Source organism: Paramormyrops kingsleyae, chromosome 17 (assembly GCF_048594095.1).
Source record: "Paramormyrops kingsleyae isolate MSU_618 chromosome 17, PKINGS_0.4, whole genome shotgun sequence".
Classification (NCBI taxonomy): domain Eukaryota; kingdom Metazoa; phylum Chordata; class Actinopteri; order Osteoglossiformes; family Mormyridae; genus Paramormyrops; species Paramormyrops kingsleyae.
The window spans coordinates 9,168,962-9,190,443 of record NC_132813.1 but is presented as its reverse complement, the minus strand read 5'-3'; the positions used below and the strand labels follow the sequence as shown (position 1 = coordinate 9,190,443).

The window sequence follows — 21,482 nt, the reverse complement described above, 5'->3', positions numbered from 1 at the left end:
CATTGTTCCCGGTAAAACAATACCGGCCTGCTCACATGTAAGCATCCCGCTGCAGAAGGGGCTTCTGGAAGCAGTGTAACAAAGGGAGGTCAAAGGTCACCTGGATGTGAGCGGATGCCCAGTGTTGCCAGCTAGGGGCGGGGGGGGCACTGTAACACCTCTTTAACTCTTACATCACTCCCCTCTCTGAGTCCCTCATTGACTGAGGTGCGGAATTGTACCTAGGAAGGTCCCAGCCCGACCGGATCAGTCTCTCGTATGCGTCATTAGTCAATCCTATTCGGGGCTTATAAACTGTCCGCCCAATCACACCCCCTAACAGGTTGGAGGCTGCGCCATGCTCTAATGCATTTTTCAACCAGCACAGACCCCCCCCCCCCCCCAAGTCGAGATCGATGCCTCCAGGCAGCCACAAGTTCATTAAACGGACCCATTACTGAGACACAGTATACGTAGAAATTGAAAATGAACAAGAGTGCCATGGTTGTCCACACACAGCTGCCAGATGTGCGACAAGGCGTGGCACAGCTGCAAGAGGCAGGACCTATGCCTGAATCCACAACTACATTTACCAAAGTCCAGGCCACTCACAGTCATTATTTTTACATTTCAAATCAGATCTTAAGTACTTGAACCAAGTTATACACCTGAATTTCAAACAAAAACACACACTGACTAATCAAATTGCAAGCAATACAAGACTCTGAGGGACATTCTGAACATGCTCACTTTTCAGTATAAATCCAGTCTCGCTATTAATTTGGGCAATACGGTGTCTGCCTCACTATTAATTTGGGCAATACGGTGTCTTTCTCACTATTAATTTGGGCAATACGGTGTCTGTCTTCCCAAAAGCTGGCATTGGTGGATTTTAGGTGGAGTATGTGGGCTTTGCATGTTCTCGCTGTGTCACTGGGGCTTCCTCCCGCAGTCCAATAACGTGCAAACTGCCATTTCTAGATTGTATGTGATTTCGCCTGTGTTTTCTGCAACTGTGTGTGCATGACTAGTATATCCTGTCCAGGGTGTTTCCCCTTCCACACACCTCAGGTTTTCTGGGCCCGGCACCATTCCAACCCCATGACACCATACTGGATATGCGGCTGGAATTGGCTACATGGATTATTTGCTCTTTGCTGAGCAAGCATTTCCATGGGCGGATCAGCGTTACCATACTTATATTTAGGGGATCTGAAAATAAAAATCAATATCTGTAATCTATCCCCTTTGAACTCAAGGAGTCCCGCGCCGCTGGTGAGACGTAGAAGTTGTGAGATAGGGGGCGCTGTGCGGCTCAGCAGGTTAGGAGGTCGTGCCTGTGATCAGAAGGTTGCCAGTTCAAATCCAAGGCTCAGCTGAGTGATGTCACCATTGAGCCCTTCAGCAAGGTCCTTAACAGACGTAGGTATTTCAGGTCCAGAAAGTAAAAATCCAGACCGAGATTTTGTTTCAACCCACCAGTTGAGTACTCTGTGACTGTGACTCTTTATGCTCAACTGGTTGGTTGAACCAAAATCTTGGTGTGGATTTTTACTTTCTGGACCTGAAATGTCCACCTCTGCTCCTTAATCCCTAATTGCTGCAGGGACTGGCTAACCCTGCCTTCTCAAAGAAGTATATCGCTAAATATGTTAGCGTCTGCTAAACAAATGAGATGGGGCAGCTGCAGCAACCAACTTGCACTGCAAAATGATCAGCCACACATCATCTGACCTACTGGTTAGTTACTCACCCTGGTCAAACTGTCTCTGCATGCTCTCCATCTCGGCCTTGTTCCCGCTGACTCGATAGATGCCCTCTGTGCTCAGCCCTGGGAGAAAAAGGAGGTGGTTATGACTTATACCGCCCTGTGCCAAACTCTGCTAGTCCAGCGAGAAGGGTGGGTCGACCAAGGGGAACACGTTTATCTGAGAGATCCGTTAAGATCCACATCGTGTCGGTCCCTCCAAGAAAAACAAACCTCACTGGGTGTCCCGGCAACACGAAGGTTACGTCGGCCGTTCCAAGACAAGCAAATGTCATCAACTGCTCCACTTCGACCCAAGCGGGACTGAAACGTGCAGCTCAGAAGCTCAGGAAGCCCCCGGCCCATATCCCATCTGCCCGAGGATGAGGGCGGGGTGACCCCGAGACCAGCGAACGCCTGCCCTCATTCCCGTACCACAACACTTTAAACCAAGATCGCCAGCTCCAAACCTCCTCATGGTACCCTAGGTATAGATTTTCTGCCCCGGGGGGGCAGGGCATTTAGTGCTGCAGCACCGAAACTCCGGAACACGCTGCCACGGAGTCTGCGAGATGCGCAACCTATTTCAATGTCTATGCTCCAGCGAGAATATCTACACATAAAATATTTATATATGATATACAAATATCTATTCCAGGAATGTTATAATACAGTTCGTAAGGCTTCCCTTGTTTTTGTTGCCGCAGTTCTGCGGTTTTTGGTTTTCGCGTCGGATTATATGTGTTGCTTGTAAAGCTTTCCGGAGTGTGAGAAAGCAATGATATAAATAAAATGCATCGCTATTATATTTTTAAGGAAGGATTGGTAACAAAAAAATAGAAGACGCACCATGAACTGCATGGTTGGCACACACAGCGGTATGGTGACTCATCGAGGGGTAAAACTGATAAACAGGCCAAGCGGTGGCTAGAAAAAGTGGGGGGGAGGAGGAGAGAATGGACACCCCCCTCACTCCAGCACGGCCTGCCGGACACCCCCCCAGTGCTTGCATGAAAGACCCGGGTGCCGCGGAAACGGCAGCGCTCGCAGGGGAGGGGCAGCGTGCTGCTGGTGAAAATGAGGAGCCCCAGCAGCGGAGACAGGCCGCATTGATTCCCCCCGCCCCACCGATCAATTACCCACAAAAGCATTAACAGGCACCGGGGAAGAGGGTGTGGTGGGGCGGCTGCAGGAGCAAGGGGGCGAGCAAGGGGGCGATCGGGGGGGCGGGAGGAGGGCTAAGGATGTGGGGGGGGGGCGTGCGCACTGTCTCTCATATACAAGACTTAAGGTCACATACTAATTCAATTCACTTTCAAACACCGTAAAAAAATGCTAACAAAGTCAAACGATCAGGCCCTAAGGGACTGAAATGGCTCACAAAAAATATTAAAGAAGTAATTAAAATATGTAACTGTTAAATGCATTTGACCTGGGTTTTGCACTGAGCTACGGATCGTTTTACTGACATTTCGGGTCCGTAGCTGCAGCTCGTACGAATACTAACACATTCTGCCTAAAGTTGAACTGATCGGCTCACGTAGAAATATTTCGGCATGGAACCGGAACATAACCGTAAGTGTGAACTAGTTGGTCAGTAGCTGGTCCGTGATGGAGAAATCTCGAAAACGAGCTTAGCAGGGTAACGGCGCTGACCCACCCCGGCGGTTGGACCACGGTGTGGATCTATACGCTCCCCACCCACCGGATAGCGCGGGTGAAGCGGCGGCAGGAACAAACGAGGCAGGGCCCCGATGCGTGAGAATCGCATTCCGAAAGAGGCCCCCGGGTGCTTTTAACACAATCTCCCACTCCATCGCTCGCCCATCTAGGCCAAACGGAGACAGGTACCCACCCTTCCGGCATCCCCAGCCAAGAGAGACCAGGCAGGAGCGGCCGGCAACGTAGCCTCAGCGAAATGACCGTGCTGAAGTCTCACGAACAAAACACGTGGGAAGCAAGGAACAAAGAACAAAGCAGCCTGGCTCACAGGTTAAATAAAGGGAGGGGGGGTTAAGGAAATTAATTCTTGACTGTGAGGTTGCAGGTTCCTGTCCCATGAGGTACCTTGGTGTAACTGCTCTAGGCAAGGTATGTAACCTGAATTACAACGGTGAAATACTCAGCTCAGCAGTAAGCCTAATACTGCATGTCACCTCTATAAAAGTAGCATTTAAGCAAAAAATATAGTAATACATTAATCGCCGGTTATTTAATAAAACTCATCCATCCATCCTGCAACCACTTATGAAGTATGGGGAGTGCAGGGGCTTGTGTAGAGGTCGACAAATATTAAACTGACATCCATTCATTCTTCCTGCATCTATGAATCCTTCCATCTCTCTCTTTCACACACATGAACGAAAAATGGCAGCCATTTTCAAAAGATGCCCCGCCCACCCTCCCCCCGCGGCCTCTCGGGTGTCAGCGGCGGCCCGGCATATCCGCTCGGCACCTGCACCGCTGAAAAGGATTCTCGAGAGCGGCTCGGGGGAAGGACGCGGGGGACAGAGAGGGAGACCGTATATGCATACAAATGGCGGGGTGGCAAACAAAAGACAAAAAGGCAGGAAAGTGATGCGGAACAGGATATAAGCGGCTCAAACGATGCCGAAGAGGCACATGTAAGGGTGGAAGGGAAAGGGAAACCCAAGTTTAAAAGAGTCATGCATTATGTTTAATAACACTGGCATGTGCTAATCCCCGAACATGCTCCTATATGGTTGGACCAGTGTGCTATATTTGTGCTTATATATGTGCTGTAAATATAATATTACGCAGTGATCACACAGTGGCGGAAGGCTGGGTACTGGGCAAGGCAAGCTGTGCTATACAAAGCAGCACCAAGCTTTTGCCGATGAGAGAGGAAACAGTACTGGAAATTTAAAAAAAAAAAAAGTGTTATCTTCAAAATGCTAATGTTAAAAAAAAGTAACGTTACACGGATCGTGACGTGCAGGCGGGCTGACACGAGCAGCGCCCTGGCCCAGCCGCGGAGGGCGTCATGCCTGGGAGCCGTTTCGGAGGCCTGCTCCCGGCGACAATCAGCGACGAGCTCCAGAGGACCGCCCTCATTTCCTCTCCGCCGATATCGATCTGAGCGAGGGAGCTCTCAGGCAGGAGACGGCGGCACACGTGGCTCGCCAATCTGCCGGCTCCGCGGAGATGGAGGAATGGGGCAAAGAGGGGGGGGAGGGAGTCAGCAGGAGTGAGGGATGCTGCGGCATGGAGTAAGACGGAGGACCAGGGGTGGGGGGGGGAGAGGACACAAGCCTAAAATATTAATATGATAAACGGGATGAGAGAGAGTCTGGAGACGTATTTAACTTGGCCAAAGGTGCAGCTTCTTTTCCAGGCTCCCAATTTCTGGACATGTGCAAATGTCCATATAGGCTTCAGGGTTTCACACACAGTCACTCGCTAAGCCAGTCCTCAGTGTGGGAATGCACAGTCGAGACAGATGAAGCGTTAATACTTTCGTAAATGTACTGCACTGTGAATTACCTTCACCTTTTCGAACGGCCGCCGGCCCATTCTTTCTGGAGACTTGCGTTTGAGCTTCTCGCACGGTCAACGTGATATTCAAACCCCCTAAGCACTCCTCATTGGCCCCTGTTCATACAATGACGACGACAGTTACCGAGACGGGTTCAAACCTCGCCTTCTAATCAAAGACCAAAGATTCACGATTAAAACTTGTTCACCAAACAACCAAAAGCTCTTTTAGAAGAGGCTTACAGCAGAAAAACAGATTCGGATCAGCATGTGTCACTGAGATCATTACACCACCATCCGGGGTAAAATCCCCCCCCCCATCCAATACACAATGCATTCTCCAGGGATCATGAGGGCGAGTTAGATCCTCACACAGAAGAATTCTACTTTGTTGACTCATAATCATAACCACCACACTAGGCAGTGAGGCATACATAAGGCGAGGACATTGTAACAGTTATTGTGTTTATCCATACAACAAAGACTAATAAACCGCGCTCCCTAACGGAGTCCACACAAGCCTGCCACCAGGATTACTTCTCCACAAAGACTCAGTGAAAGAATGACACTGCGGCTCGGGACTCCAATGGAACTGATGTGGAAGGAAATCCCACTGGAGATGACGAATCAAAGATTTGCTGTGGATTACAAAGTTTGGATATACAGCTCTAGAAAAAAAATTAAGGGACTACGCCGTAGCATTTATTTTTTTTTAAATCTGCGTTTTTAAATCCTGGTTTAATCCTGGTTCTGCTGGCTGAAGGTACGCTGAGCAGCAGGTCACATCCAGGCTCAAAGTTTCTAAGAGAGCAGCTCAGAAGAACAAGGTGAAGCAGGAGACAACCACAAACCAGTCGAGGTAAATGGTGAAAGTGACTTTCTAATGCCAAAGATGACTGTCAACGCTGACAGTGCCTGCTTCATGAACTGGAGGATGACACCAAGTGACCTTCAGAAGTAATGGGAAACATTAGGTGCAGGTGTGAAGTGCACTGCTAGGGCAGTTCATATCAGGCTCCAAGAAGCAAGACTGAAGGCCCATAAAGCAAGGAAGAAGGCCTTCATCAGTGAGAAACGGAGACGGAGAACAGCCCAGGTGGAGTTTATTTTACCCAGTAGCTTGCCTTTAAATTCAGAAATTAGTTGAACAAAAAATTTTACTGCTGTCTCAATTAGCAAAACAATGAAATATACGCTTGCATGACCGACTGACAACTGGGCAATGGCTTGCAATTCAGCAGGAAGAAATGATAGAGGAGAGGTAAAGAAAAAAAGTGGGGAATGGGGGAGGCATTAAAACAACAGGAAGAGAAAAGAGGACTATGTAAAGCAGCAGACAATCCCTGACCAAACTACGAGCCAGGGTGTGGGTCGCAAAAACAACACAGTCAGCAGTCCTTCCTTAACCCTTAACTGTGGGTAGACATTGGCAACTGATCCACCTCCAAGATAGGAGTCCCCTACAATATGGACGGTCTCAGGCAGCTTACCAGTGGCGTCGATGTACCGGATGCACTTCTCAATGAAGACTGGGATGGGCCTCTCCAGCGACACCACACTGACCAGCGGCACCCCGAAATAGTTGCTCTCCATTGGCTTGGAGATGGACGGCCGGGACTTCATCCTTTTCTGCTGCTGAGAGAGCGGCAGGCGTTGATCACAAGCACTACAAGGCTGCGAGCGCATTCTGTACCGGTATCCGGCCGAGGTCGTCGAGTCGCACAAAAGTTGGAGACTCGTTGGCCAACAGGCAGGACTTCTACCGCCACAAGCCGACACATAGGCTGTTGTATAAAGGAAATTGCAGATTCTTGGAAAGCCGGCGCCTTTAGATTTTCCCTCGCTCCTTAATTACCCCCCCCTCATTCCACCATCCCCCCCACTGGGTCACACAGTACTCCCAACTCTTAGGGCTCACGGCACCATCAGCACCTATCAGCAGGTCGGTACTCGTGACACCATGCCGCAGCAGGAACGCCACGGATGGCTGGGAGCAGCTTCTGAAGCGCTGTCAGAAGTAGAAGCTGCAAGAAACTCATTAGCAAAGCAAAACCCCCCCCCCCCCCCCCCCCGCTTGCCCTCTGCTACAAATCCAGCACCCATTTCTTTTATGAGACTCTTGGCATCCACCTCCTTGTATCAGTCATCTTCTAAGTAGTTCATTTGCAGCGTACCTCTCTCCCTGGTCTCTCCTTGCTTCCTATCCAGACTTTTAGCTAACTAGCTAACACACTTTTGATAAAACAGTACCGCTAAAGATAGCAGCTCAGCCTGATATTAGCATTATACGCTATGCTAAGGGCTTTATATTTGTATTACTAAGCTCTAACTTCTAAGAGAAGAGTGAGCATTGCCCACATTCCGTGGGCAACAGCAACACAATGTATCTCTTCAAATACTTATTCCACTATTCCTTTCTTCAAATTTTCGGACCGGCTGTGTAGTCAAAACATTCACAATAAAAACAAGAATCTACTCACCGATTCTGAGCCCAGTACTTCTTTAACTGGCACATTTTTTAGTTTTTTTTTCCATTTCTCATTCTCCACGCCCACACAGAAGACAAACAGAAATAATTGCACCTGCCTGCTTCCTCCCCGCCTCTCAAACACAACATGCTGCAATACCAGCGGGAGGTTCTATAACGTACCTAAACTGAGGCAAGAATCTGAGCAATTCTACTTGTTAGACCAGAATCATTAACAGAGTCACAATTGTATTAGAACAATATTTCACATTCCTGAAATTCATATGTCTATGAGATGGACTAGCATCCCATCCTGGGTGTTCCCCTCCCTCCTGCCCTATGCTCTCTGGGATCGGCTCCTGGTTCTCAATGACTGGATGAATGGTGTGGAAGATAGATAGATGTAATTCATGCAACTCACAAGGAACTGGCAGATGGGAGTTCAGACTTTGGGAATGCAATGATATAATGCTTAAATGTATATTTTATTCATTACATGTTTATTCATTACGTCTACTCAAACAGTCGATGTTGGTGTCACAGTATTTATCCATTACTGGACCACAGTGAGCCAGGAGCCTATGTGAGGAAGTATGGCAAATGACGCAGGGGACACTCTGAAAGGGGCAGCCGTGCATCCCAGCTATTCAGAACCACAAAAAAAATCTTTCTACAGGAATCAACCTAAAGATCCAAAATTTTTACTGTCAGGGCTCAACTGCTGTAGTCCCTGATGGCTCGTTGGCTACACTAGTTTTTATTGCTTTTATAAGATCCTTTCAATCAAGAGCTGCCCATTCAGGCTTTGAAAGTAGATTGTGGAGTTGGTTCCTGGTCCCATAATGACTCCAATTAAGTAATAAAAGACCCCAAAGTGTAGCAAAAAGCCAGAGCCTCTAAACTCCTGCTGCAGCTGAATGGAGCAGCCCAATGTTAGCCAACATCAGCCAGCAAGCTCCACAATTTTGGGAACAACAACAAAGCTTAAAAATAAAGACCAGGACCTTAACACCATACATCAAGGCACCAGAGGTCAGAACTCTGGCCTCGCCATAGCAAACATGACTCTGCCCCCAACCAATACAGAACGATAAGATTGTTTAAATTCCTCTGCATGCTGCACAGCATAGACGGCTTCCTCTTCAGTACAGTGGCTGTAGGTAACAGGAGATGGAGCATCTGCACTCCAGGCCTGTGGAACATTCTGCAGCCCTACAAGCTCCGGTCAACCGGGACCAAGTGCTAGAAAAACCAGAGCCTAAGAATCTCTCCCCCCCACCCCCCCTTTCTTTAAACACACTGCGGCAGCTCGCTGTCTCCTGCAGACAAGTGCCAGTGCAGCACAGCACAGCACAGCGCTGATTCAACGTCAACGCGTCTGCTGCTGAGGGCCCGACTCCAACGCGATGACTCGGCCAAGAAGCCTGCAGCTCTGATACATAGGCACAGGCTGCTGGATTAATATGAAGTCCAATTCTGGGCTGGACTTCTCTAAATGCTCAAGGTTTTGGGCGTATCTAATCCAAAAAGCAAGTCAATAAAAAAAGGTGGAGTGGCAAAGAGGAGCTTTTAGATCTCACCATCAGGCTTGCATTTTGTGATCAGAGCATGGGCAAAAGCTCTGATTTAATCCAGGATAAAGTGGAGCAGGACAGAGAGCGAGCGAGAGAGAGGGGCAAATAGGCTGAAAATGAGACAGCAGCCATCTCTTCCTTCACCACCTTTCCTTTTGTGCCCGACTACAAATGATACCTGATTGTGAGTTTTATACGGAATTCGTGCAACATGAAAAAACAGACATTGTCCGTGCCTATACATTAGACCAAAGGTAAGAGGAGCGGGAAGAAGCAGAATAACAGCACAACATGATGTTAATCCTACTTGTACTTCTCAAAGCATAAATAAAAGGAAACCTAATTAAATCTCGGCTGCAAGAAAAAGCTGATCTTCAGGGACTCCAGAATACAAGAGTAAGACTAAACAAAAAAAAAAAAAAACTATGACAAAATAAAACAAAGAATGAAGTTTAGGAAGGAGGTGGTTTGCTCACAAATAACAGCCTTAGATAACAGGGAAAAATTGGACCTTAGGGTATTTCTTGGAATCCGTTTAATTCCATTCTCAAATGAGATCAGTATCACTAAATTACTTGACATTTAATAGCTTTTCCCTTTTTAAATCTGTGCATGTCAATTTGACTACAAAAATGGCCTACGATCCAAATCCTGCTCTCTCCTTCGTAGTGCAGAACTACGCATAGATAGTGGTAAAAAAAAAAAAAAAAAACACAATATGTAATCACATACCTTGCCAGGCCTGCGGAGGCTCCTTAAGATGTTCCTCCGTTTAGGGTCCTCCCCTTCATCAGCGAGAGAGTTGTCTCCTTTCAGGGCACCCACTTCATCCTCTTTGGCCTTCGGAGGGCCTCCGAGCTCGTCGTCGCTGCAGATGGAAAAGCTGGTACGGAATGTGCTGAACTTGCCCAAGCGCTTGGATCGGTCGCGATACAGCCGCGGCTTGACTCCCAAGGAAGAGAGCTTTCGGCGGCGTTCCAGAGAGCTGCTGTCCGCCTCGCTATCCGAACCGTTGCCTCCACCATTGGAGTGCGTTTTGTTGGCATTCCGTATGGTGATGATCTTACCCTGTGTGCTGTCGTGGGGCACGGAGTAGATGTTCTCTTCTTCAGTGGGCCGGGGCTTAGCGACTGCGTCCATGGGCTCGGCATAGTCTGAGGGGTCGTAGCCACCATCCCCTCCCTGTGCCCATGTAACGGAAGGAGGTAATGAGCGCCTGTTGGTCCCGGGGTCCACGTAAGGACCTAGGCTAACTTTGCGGAGAGAAGGTTTGGTCCGCGTTGAGGGTGGCACTTTGTTGTTTAGCTTGTTCTCAAAGGAGCTGATATCAGAGATGACAGACAGGGTGTCGCTTGTGTCCAAGTCGGACAGCTTGAAGCCATGAGGGGCAAGAGTGCCATCATCCCTAAGGGTGTGGTATGGAGGTGAAGGCTCTACATCATCTTCTGAGTCTACCAAAGCTGTAACGGGACTTGGTGAACAGCGTGGTGAATGGATGCTTTCATTGGTGCTGCATGCCTCGGCCACATTATCATACATATGTGTGGCCTCCACAATGTTCCGCTTATCTACAACTTCCTTGAAGAACTGCTGGAAGAGGTCTATCCGATGCAGTCCACCAACCACTCCACTAGGCCCGCACACTATACTGTTAAAGCGGGCCTCTATCTCATGCGCCAGGTCCTGCCCCTGGAAGATCTGCTCCTGGGCAGTCTCACAGTCTGTCAGTTCTGCCTGACTCTCCCCCACTGCTAGCAGCTGCACTGGGATGATGTCCTGGACCTCACACAAGAAGGCGCACAGTGTCTCCAAGGAGGCCTTACGGCTGACTGAATAGGCTGCAATGTAGCCATGGACCAGCCTGGTCTTACGTAAGGAAAAGGACGAGTGATAGGAAAGAATGGAGAATTCAATGTTCTGCCTCTGGCCACCAATCATCAGTTCCAGAAGCACTGATGTGCCGCTGCTCAGGCTGGACATGGGCCGACAATGTTGTGGCAACAGGAATGGTGCAAGGAGCTGGTCTACATCATAGGAGTCACCGCACATCAGGCACATAACAATCCGAATGTCCCCCTCTGAGTTGTGTTGATGGTGTGAATCTCTGAAACCCAGTGGTGGGAGCGGCAGGGGTGGCGAGCTGCTACCTAGACTTATACTCCTCCGTGATTCAAGCAGGGTTTTCAGAACCTGGTTGATTTGCTTCTCGTTTACATTGCGCCCATAGCCTATGCCAGAAGCAGCAGGTTCTAAATAAACACACTGTAGTTTGCTGGCTACTTGTTGCCCCTGTGCAATCAAGCTGTGTGTCGTCTCCCCCCCAATGTCCCCCACAGATCCCACTCCCCGTTTGGTAATTAAAAGGAGCGACATAGGAAGCTGAGCCAGATGGTTGTCTCTACGACCCAGAGTAGACTCCCGAACCTTCTCAATGCTCTCTACAACATATGAAAGAGACTCCTTTGAGTTATAGAGACAAAGGCAGCCATGTGGGGAAAAGGTAGGGGTGTGGAAGGAATTTACTGGCAATCGAACATTGCCCTCAATGGGTCGCAGTGCTAGCTCGTACATTTTCCCATCCAAAACGTACCGGTCATCATTTGTGCACAATGCCCGAATCTCATTAGCTAATTCCCGAGCAAGACCGTCTTTTCCCAGGATGACTAAGTTGATCCTGTCAGCTTTACTGTCACCAAAATGGGACTTCTGGTTGCCATCAAAAAAGGGGTAACGAGTTGGAAAACGAGTGGCCAGGATGTGTTCAATCTTGCTGTCACCACAATGTGGGCTGCTAGGGCAGGTGTCTTTAGTGGGGTGATAAACAAAGTGGATATGTTTGAGCACCAGGGCATCCCTTTCGGCTTGAAGTTTCTGAAGAGCTTTAAATCTCTGCTCTTCCCCTAATACCTCCTGAATTGCACCCATTTTTTCTTTGCTGGGCTTGGCATCCACCTCTAGCTCATAGAAAAGCTCTGAGTATTCGAGCAAGAGTTCCTGAAAGTCCTCCTTGGCATGGTCAATGATCTCCTTCTGATGCCTGTTGTAAATGTCTAGGTATTCCGGCTCTTCTAGCCACTGGTAGAAGTCTTCATTCATAATGAAGCTACGCGCCTCCTCCCAAGGTTTCCCTGCTGTAACAAAAGGTGAAGATTTTAGTTTCTCCTTAAACTCCCATCGCATCTCAGCCCGCTTTCGCTCATTGCGCAGGTGCTCCAGGTGCTCTTCAAAGATGGCTTCTGCTTCTGGCGTCTCAAGAAGGTCCTGTGGAATCCGATCATCTGCTATGTTGTCAATATGGTCAGTGGCATCCCAGGGAGTGTCCTCCAAAACCACAAACCACTGACTAAACTCCCGTTTAGTCTCAAGGACCTTCTGTACCCCTGACCAACTCAAAAGGTCAATTTCATCAAGGTCAGGGACAAGCGACATAAGGGCTTGTGGTAGGGTGCTTAGATACATCTTGCGCCGTTTCTCTATATGCTCCTGCTTGAGTCGATGCACATGTTGCTGGAATAGCTTTTTGGCCTTGACTGTGCCCTCCAGGAAGACATAATCCTTATACTCAGGAGATGACTGCATGCGGCAGCTATTGTTATTCCAGGTTTCTTTGTAGTCCTTTACAAGGCGGCTGACCAGCCACTCATAGCGATCCTTTGCTGTAGCGATCTGCTGACTTTGCTGCTTCAGGGCCTCAAAATAAGGGATGATTTTAGGTTTGCCTCGACTCTTGTCAATCAGCTGCGCTAATGTGAGAAATGCAAGGTCTACATTGACATTAGAACGAGCAGAAGTCTCTACCACTTGCAGGTTCTTCTTGGTCAAAGCAAACGTGTGCGAGTCCTTAATGTAACGTTCCACACCCTCGTCGCACTTAGTGAGAACCAGCACCACTGGCTTCTTGGTCTTAGCCAGCTGATTATAGAGATTGGTGACAAACTTCATCTGGTCATCGAAGTTACGGTTCATACCCCTGCTTACATCCACGCAGAGCAGAAACCCATCCACCATGAGCTTGCCCTCAGGCATCTGCTTCTGCTCAAAGTCCTGTTCCAGGCCCAGCTGATCTGTGCAGAAGTACATGAGTTTCTCCGCAGAGGCTAACTTAGCGGAGGCTGCCCTCTTGATGTACGGCTGCAGGGCCGTGCTGCGATGCGGCTGGAAGGTCTGGTCATCTATGAACTCAGTCTGCTCCACAACACGCAACCGGCACTCCGGCCCTTCCTCGAGTGCTCGGGTAACTTCCCCCCAGAACAGGAAATGATCATTGTTCACCACCCGGCCACCAAAGTCGCTGGTGCTCAGCACAGACGTGTGGTCCAGGTAGAAGTCATCGGCACTAGGGCGGACGAACCTATTGCACAAGCAGGACTTGCCCACTCCACATTGTCCCTTTTCCTTCTCGGTCCCGGACAAACCGACCACAACTAAGTTGTAGATAAGTGCCCGGGCATCTTGTTTTTTTGCCATCATCATCGCATGCAGACACTCATCCTGCAAGGCCCAGATGCTCGGGAGAGGAGACGGACAAGGTGCTTTTCCATGCAACTGTTCTCGATTCTTGGAAGCAAATTACTGAAATTAGGTTCTCATCTGTGTCTGGTTTCTTTATCCACGAGAAATTCAGTCTTCGTTTCTTCGTGGATACTTCAGATGAAAATCGGGTAAGGACTGGGTAAGGGTAGGAAGGAAAGAAGGATGGCAGGAAAGAAGGATGGAAGGAGGAGAGAAGGGGATGGGGAGTCAGCGTAAGATTTAGATGGATAGGCAGTAATTAGCCTGACCCATCTGTGCTCCTCAGTTTTGTTGTAATGCAGAATAAGTGGAAGCAGGTTTCACAGCCTTCCAGCCTAGGGGGAAAAAGAAAGAAATAAAAATTAGGAAAATGACATCATACATGACACATCAATGTCTTAGGCTGGGCAACAGAAATGGCTTTAAAGCGATTAAGTGAGGACAGGTAAGCAATTGCCATGATCTGCAATACATAATATCTGCTCCAAAACAAAAAAATCTCCATATATGAATACTGAAGAAAAAAATACAAAAAACGTATGTACAAGCAGAAGGTGGGGGGTGTTTTTGTTAAAGTCTTCCCATGGAAGGAAGAAAAAAATGAATTAGGTGACCCAGCCCCCATAAACAGAGCACTACCATTTGGCAGCAATCCACAGAGTGAGAGACATGTTTAAGAGGCCTCTCTGCGGGCAGGAACAAAAATAAGGACCACTCATTTTGGCTGATGCACCACAGCTAATCACATATGCAAATGAGCTATATTAACAGCAACACGTTTCCTTCTCTGTAACATATAGCATCATTCAAAGGTCCGGGTAGCCATTATGGGGTGAAAAACATAAGCTTAATAGCGGGCAAATGCCTATGCTGGTTGAAAGTGTTTTTGAGGCAAGGCTACATCGGCATCGTAATGAACATAAAACCCCAAGAGGGGAACACAGGAGCAGCATGCTTAGTACTAGCATTAGCATACAGCTAGGGGGCCATCTTGGGATGGGGGCGAGTATGGCAGGCGAGAAGTCAAATTAACAGCCTTTGCTCAACAATTTGTTTAGCAAACATCCATTAAACAATTATTAACGATGAACAGATCCAGGTGCTTAGAAAGCTGTGAGTCAGCTTATAAAGCACTCGGCAAGTATTCATTTGATTCTTAGTCACTGGTCCTGTTTACGGGCAGGGCAAGGGCTAAACCTGGTGTTCTGTTAACCAAGTTAAGGTTGTTTACAAATCCTGAAAAGAATTAATCATCCTATTTCAGAAGGAAATGTTTATGCCGCATGTACACTGATGACAATCAGAGTTGACGAGCACTAGGAGAGTAGGCACTGGCACAGTAAGACAAAGACGAAACAGAACGAGATGAACATTTCACCATCTTTAAAAGACAGGTTGGAGCAGAACGCTATTAACGATCTTCGGTACATAGCGTGTTGTGAGTAAGGGAGCTGCGAGACAAACATCTTGAACTGACAGGTCCTAATCAACATGTCAATATGGGGTAGATATTAAGACTGGGGTTGTCATGGTTTATTCATGTGCGCTTCCCTGTAAGTCCATTTCCAAACCACTGTTGTTTGCCTTCATGCAATTAGTATGTAATCAATAAGCACTTCCCACAGAGGCAACACCCAGCTGGTTTGCCCGCGTCGTTGACCCCGTTTTAACCCGTTTCTTTGTCGCCCTTAAAGACACGATGTGTGGCAGACTTTGAGGGGAGCATTTCGGGACACAGGGAAGCAGATGGAGAGGTGACCACATCCATGACTTCCCAAAGACAATACTATAGATTTTGTGTGCGACATGCCTTTCAAGCAAATCAAGTGTTAATGGTTTTATAATTCAGCGATATACGAGCGTAGAGCTAGACAAACGCAGGATTTTACCAAAAGGTACAACAGCAGCTTTCCTATGGGAAGTTCATTGTACATCAATGGGTTTGCATTTGCAAATCCAGTGATTTCCAAAACAGCTGAAAATGTGAGGTGTTGAAGCTTCGTCAGGAAATGGACGACTCCATAAACTTCAATGGCCGACATGACACGTGTTAGGCCTAGCAAATAAAAATCGTCAAAAACATGATGATAAAGTAATTGTCGTCTTAAATTATACCTAACAAAAATTAAACAGTTGTCCTATGGCCTAAAAGAAGCCTCCCAAGCTGTAGGTTTAACTCACGTTCAACAACATGTGCTACAGCCGAAACTCTGCGTACACAACTTCCTGTGTTCAGGTTATGTACGGTAGTTTACTTCAGCAGATGACAAGTATCCAAATGTAAAATCATTAGCTAGTTAGAATGCGTGGTGATGCCGTAACGCGTCTGTGGCTCCGTGCCTCCAGACTGCGGCTTAAATTCCAGCCCTGGGTTGTGCATGTGTGGAATTCACATGTTCTATCCGTGTTTCTGCAAGTTTTCTCCTTCGGTCGAAGAAAATGTGGCTTTGGCGAACCGGTGTCTCTAAATCGCCCCCGATTCCATGTGTCAGAATGTGTGGCCTGCAATAAAAAGACATTCTGGATAGCCTGTGCTACCGAGGGTAAGCTTGAGACTCACAGCGACATGGACTCCAGACAATTCCCTTCTGAAACAAAGAACTGGGGGGTGGGGAGTGGGGGGGACAATAAAGGCCACACGTTAGTTCCTGGTATCCCGCGACACAGCATGAGTGAAGGTGAAAGCGATTAAGCCTCGATTAAGCCCAAGGGCACGTCGGACTGAACGGGTGCAACACGAGCTCTCCGGAGAATTCCGAAGCAGCGGATATAAAGGATTCCGTCTCCGACAAACCCCATTCCCTTTGGGGATCCCAGACTTGACAGTTCATCGCCGTACCCTTAAGTCATACAAGGGCCTCGGCGATGGAATGGGCTTTTTTTCCTGCCTCTTTTTAAAAACATGCTAGAAATCTCAGAAGGTCCTGCCACTAGTACCGGGGGCAGAGGAACGGAATGTACCATAAGAGGCTCAAGGGGGGGGGGGGGGGGGGTCCTTTGACTCAGAATTCACCTCCATTGGATGGGGTGGGAGTGACACAGATTTTACCTTCACCCACGTGGGATTTCATTCATCCTGCAAACACAATATGGCTTACAATGAAAACCCACAGTGAGTAGAGAGACTGCAATGCAGTCCTGTGTTCCGTGATTCAGAATTTTAGGCAACCGAGGAGAATGATTGCGCCAGGAACCAAAAGACTAAAAGCGATATCCATGCAAACTGAAAACGCTTAAATAAAATTCACATTATACTTGAGTTAAAAAAAAAAACTGTTTTACAGTTCAATAAAAGTATCATGATGACGATGATTATGATGATGATGTAAGCCAGAACTGCGAAAATCCCAGTGGTCAGTCTGGTGTCTTCTCTCTTACACACATCAGCACAAATGTGTCCAAAGGATCCACACCTCTCGCTACACCTTCTTCACACACCCGTCAGCCCGGTTCACCCTCGCTCCCTCTCCAGAGAGCTGCACTGCATTAATGTGGATACAAGGAAACAGGGCGGACAGCACCTCTGCAGAGACAGACCTGCATAACGGCGTTCTCACCGGGCACCAGCAATCGGAGGCACCTACTGAGGATCTAACCCCGTGCCAGCAGCTAGTTCCCTGATGGATTACCGCGGCTCTGGATTTAACCCAGCCCTCCCCACCTCCCACTTTTTGGGGACTGCTCGGGTATTAGTAGGTTTTAATGCCGTTACACAAACATGGCACACCGCAGATTTATGTTGAGACTCGCGGGTGCATTTATACCAGCTTACGGTGTAAAATTCCGTTAAAAATATGCATGGCTCAGGACAACTACGGGCCGGTTCTGCATCATCCACCTCCTGCTGCATCCTGCAGCATCAGGGAACAAAATAAAGTGACTGATCTGCAGTATATGCCCCCCCCCCCCCCCCTGGTTATCATTTTGACACCGTGCTCTGCTCGGCGCTAAGCAGACGGCCCGGCCTGGAGGAAGGCCATTTTGAGACAGCGCCGACGCTCACAGTAGCACAGAGGCGTCGCCGTAGGACACTTCCTCTTCCTGCCGGAGCCGGAGCCAACAAGCTGCCAGGCGCAGCCACGTGACGGAGGGAGGCAGGGAGGGAAGGAGAGAGAGGGAAGGATGGGGGGATGAAAAGCGACAGGGAAATACGCAGAGTCACACTCGGACGGGAGGGAGAGGAGGGAGGAGGATAGTTTGGGGGGGGGGGGGGGTGGTGGGTAGGGACAAGCTGTGTGGTCTGTAATCCGATGAATCGTACAAAGCAGGGCGGGATCTGGCCGAGGCTGCAGGGAAGAGGGGGGGCGGAGGGGGGGGCGAGCTCGGCCATCCATTGCAGTGGGCCGATATGGAGGCTAAAAATAATGTGCCAGGGAACACAGCCGATGGCAGATATTAATCCGGCAGACTGAAGCGCTGCAGCAGCGGTAGCAGTCAGCATGGAGATAAGCTCCTCACTGGGGTCCGCGGAGATCAGGAGGCACGCCGAGAGTTGTCACGGAGACAAGTATGCTGGGGCAGGGGGGAGTATATAGAAACCCCAGTGACCCTGGACACCTCAACCTGCCCGAGAGACTCCACCGCGCGTGTGCGTAACGAGCCCTGGGGGAGAGCGGGGGCCGGTTCAGCTTTTCCCACCGAAAGCTGTAGAGCATTCATGCACCAGCAGCTCCTGAAAGCAATTAAAATGAGATATGACAAGTGTGGGGGGGGGGGGGAACGACACCGGCCCGCAAACACACGCGGCGCTAAACAAGCAACCGCACGCGGACATTTCCAGGCCCTGGCAATGGCCGCTTCCCACATCAGCGCCCAGTTCAACTCGCACACCCAAAGCATCAAACCATAGCACTCCGGCAACACTGTCCTGTCCACGTGAGCGGACAATAAATACGAGACGGCACTTTAAAAGCTTTCTGATATTAAAGCAGAAAACACAGAAAGCGCTTGGAAGGGACTGCTAGAACAAGAGCGGGGGAGAGGCGGGGTTGTAATAATGATAGCACAGGTCAATGGGTGGGGGGGTGGGGGGGGCGGCGCTCCACCCGTGCCGGACAGAGAAACGAGAAACGGCCCAATGGCGTGTTTTAACATAAGGATCGGAAACAGGGTACATACCGTCTCGGAAAGGCACCGTGGCAGGGAGCAGCAAAGGGCTGAGTCACTCTTGGCAGAGAGAAAAAAAAAAAAAAAGACAGAACAACAAACCAAAGGCACCTGAACACGCCGCATCGTCAATTAGAGGTAATGCCAGGTTGCCCTGGTAACCAGCCCCAGGGAGGTCAAAGGCAAGTTCTCTCTCTTCTTTTTTCCTTCTGCAGGAGGCTTTTCTTTTCTTCTCTTCACTCGGCTCTTTTTCTTTAACAAGGTGTGGTTTGTGTTCCGCGTGCGGCAGAAATACCACAGGATAATGCCGCTTCCAACGCGCGGCCATTCTCCTGCGAGGGTCGGCGAATCACGCCCGGGGATACGGGCGTGGCCGACGCGGCCCCACAGCTGGGCACGCGCCAAAGCCGTACCAGAAGAGGAGGCGCTGGGGGCCTCTCCCGCAGCCCCCTCCCAGCGACCCCCCGGCGACCGCATGCCCAAAGCACCTCCGCTTGGAGATTCATTTTAATTGAGTCCTCAGACAATAGGATACCATTCATTAATAGTGGGGGGCCGGTTCTGTCCCCTTCTGCTGCGAGAGCGGGGTATGAGCTAAGAGTGTTGCGTGAAAACGGCGATGAATACGGCCACTGTGCAACGGGACTCGTACACACCACCGGCCGTTACATACGGCTCTGCTGGACAGATGACACCAGTGCGTACGAGGCCCCCTAGGGGCTGAGCGGGGAACATACGCTCCCGCCGTCTCCAGTCAGCAATACGGGGCCACCCCCCACCCCCACCCGTGCCCGTGCCCGTGCCCGTGCCATCCTACTTTCTGCGTCAGAGGCGGATACACCCACGCCGTTGGTCGCGAATCAAGTACTGGGGTCGCAGTCTGACGCCTGGCAAGGGGGAGGGTGGGGCCCGTTTCCGTGAGTGTACCGTTTCCAGGGCCGGGCGGGGAAATTACGGGGAAGCAGGGTCACGGGCACACCGCCCACACGGCCGTCCGGAAAGTCCAGCCAGCTAACGTTCATTCGGTCATCTTCTCTAACAGTTCAGTGAGGGCAGCCTTTACCTTCTCAGTGATCTGAGGGCTGTCCTTCATTCCACCTTGAGATTGGCACGGGTCCTCATCAATACCACCCTCCCCCAAGACCACACCCACCCACCCACAAGAAAAACACTGCCACGCACATCACACACCACCTTAACAGCACCTGTGCTTGGTAAAGGCGAGGCATGAGGTTGGTCCAGCAAGAAAAGCTCACGGTTCTGTGGGAAACGTAATGGATCGTATCGTAACGATTACAGCTGGCGGTTTTGGGTATAATTACCTATTTAATGGCTCAATGCATTAATTTAACAGTATTAAGTAAATACATAGTAGTTACTTATCAGTAGGTCAATGCTATTATTATAAGTATATTAGTCACGGAAGAAAAGTTTCATCATTCTTTAATTTTATTAAATAAAAATGACTTCCTATACATCTTGTTAGTTAAGTACTGCTTACACTTGAAGTCTGGTGCAGGTAACGCTGGAATGAACTTACAGTGTTTGCTCTCACAAATCCGGGTCCATCTCCACACCACCAGTTCCCTCACCTGACAACGTTTACCATAGTTACCACTAAGACAACATGAGTATTGCCTGCATTTAGCAAACTAACCACAATGCAGAGGTGGATAGTTCAGGTGCAACCACCCAGTTGAGTACTCTGTGACTGTGACTCTTCCTACTCAACTGGTTAGTCGAAACAAAATCTTGCTCTGGATATTTACTTTCTAGACATGAAATATCCACCACAGCCACAATAAATTACCCTCGCCGATACCTTGCCAGTCCTCTTCCGCAATGCCAGACGTGCCGGAAAATAAATAATGTCCCATCAACACAATATGCCAAATAAAATTATCAGGAATGCAAATAATAATAAATCATTCAGATTTAAGATGGGTGATTTACCGCATCGATTCATGTTAAATCGTTTGTGTCTTAGTGCCACAGCATGCCAACCATAGCTGTATCAGACACCTGCAAGTCCGCATCACTAACAGTTTTATGAAATACACTTTCGTTTTTTTTATGTTGGTTTATTCTAATGTTGTCATAGTTGCATTTCTCAATAAATTTTCATTGTTTAAATTTCCCCTTGTTTTACAATGAGGTTGATTGATGACTCATACAACCAAACAAAGCATATATAGTGGACAATTAAGCACTGCCTTGTCATTGTGTAATTGACTGTCACGCAAACCCCGGCTTCTTTCCTACTCCTCTTACTCATCTCAGAACAGTTACTTCTCTCACATCTTGCATCTGGGCAGCTATTAGCTCGTGTACAGTGCCATGATAGTCGCAGATTGCCATCTCGCTGTCATAATGTCCATAGCGGGCAAAGGCTAACCCAAGACACAACCTCGCAGCCGACTAATTTGATTAATCCTCAGCTACTCTCCTGCAACACATTATCTTTTTAGCATTATGTAGCTTTTGTACAGTGGTTTATTTTCTGAGAGAAAAAAAGATTAAGTTGGTGTCTAATCTCCACGTGGCTGGTTCCTGATATCTCGATGGCCTCCAGTGGGATTTCCGAAGACGGATGGAGACAAAA

The 21,482-nt window shown here is 48.8% G+C and overlaps 1 protein-coding gene across 2 annotated transcripts in view; it reads right to left on the bottom strand.

Annotated features, from left to right (window-relative positions):
* Nucleotides 1–21,482, bottom strand: part of arhgap35a (Rho GTPase activating protein 35a) — a 52,388-nt gene that overhangs the window by 9,558 nt on the left and 21,348 nt on the right. Inside the window, exons 2-4 of one of the 2 annotated variants that reach the window (XM_023813724.2) lie at nt 9,995–14,109; nt 6,712–6,856; nt 1,733–1,810 (exon numbers count right to left, since the gene is read on the bottom strand). In XM_023813724.2, coding sequence (XP_023669492.1) covers nt 1,733–1,810; nt 6,712–6,856; nt 9,995–13,735 — 3,964 coding nt within the window. In that variant the 5' untranslated portion in view covers nt 13,736–14,109. The remainder of the gene's footprint in view (nt 1–1,732; nt 1,811–6,711; nt 6,857–9,994; nt 14,110–21,482) is intronic. The other variant, XM_023813725.2, reaches the window with a different exon arrangement.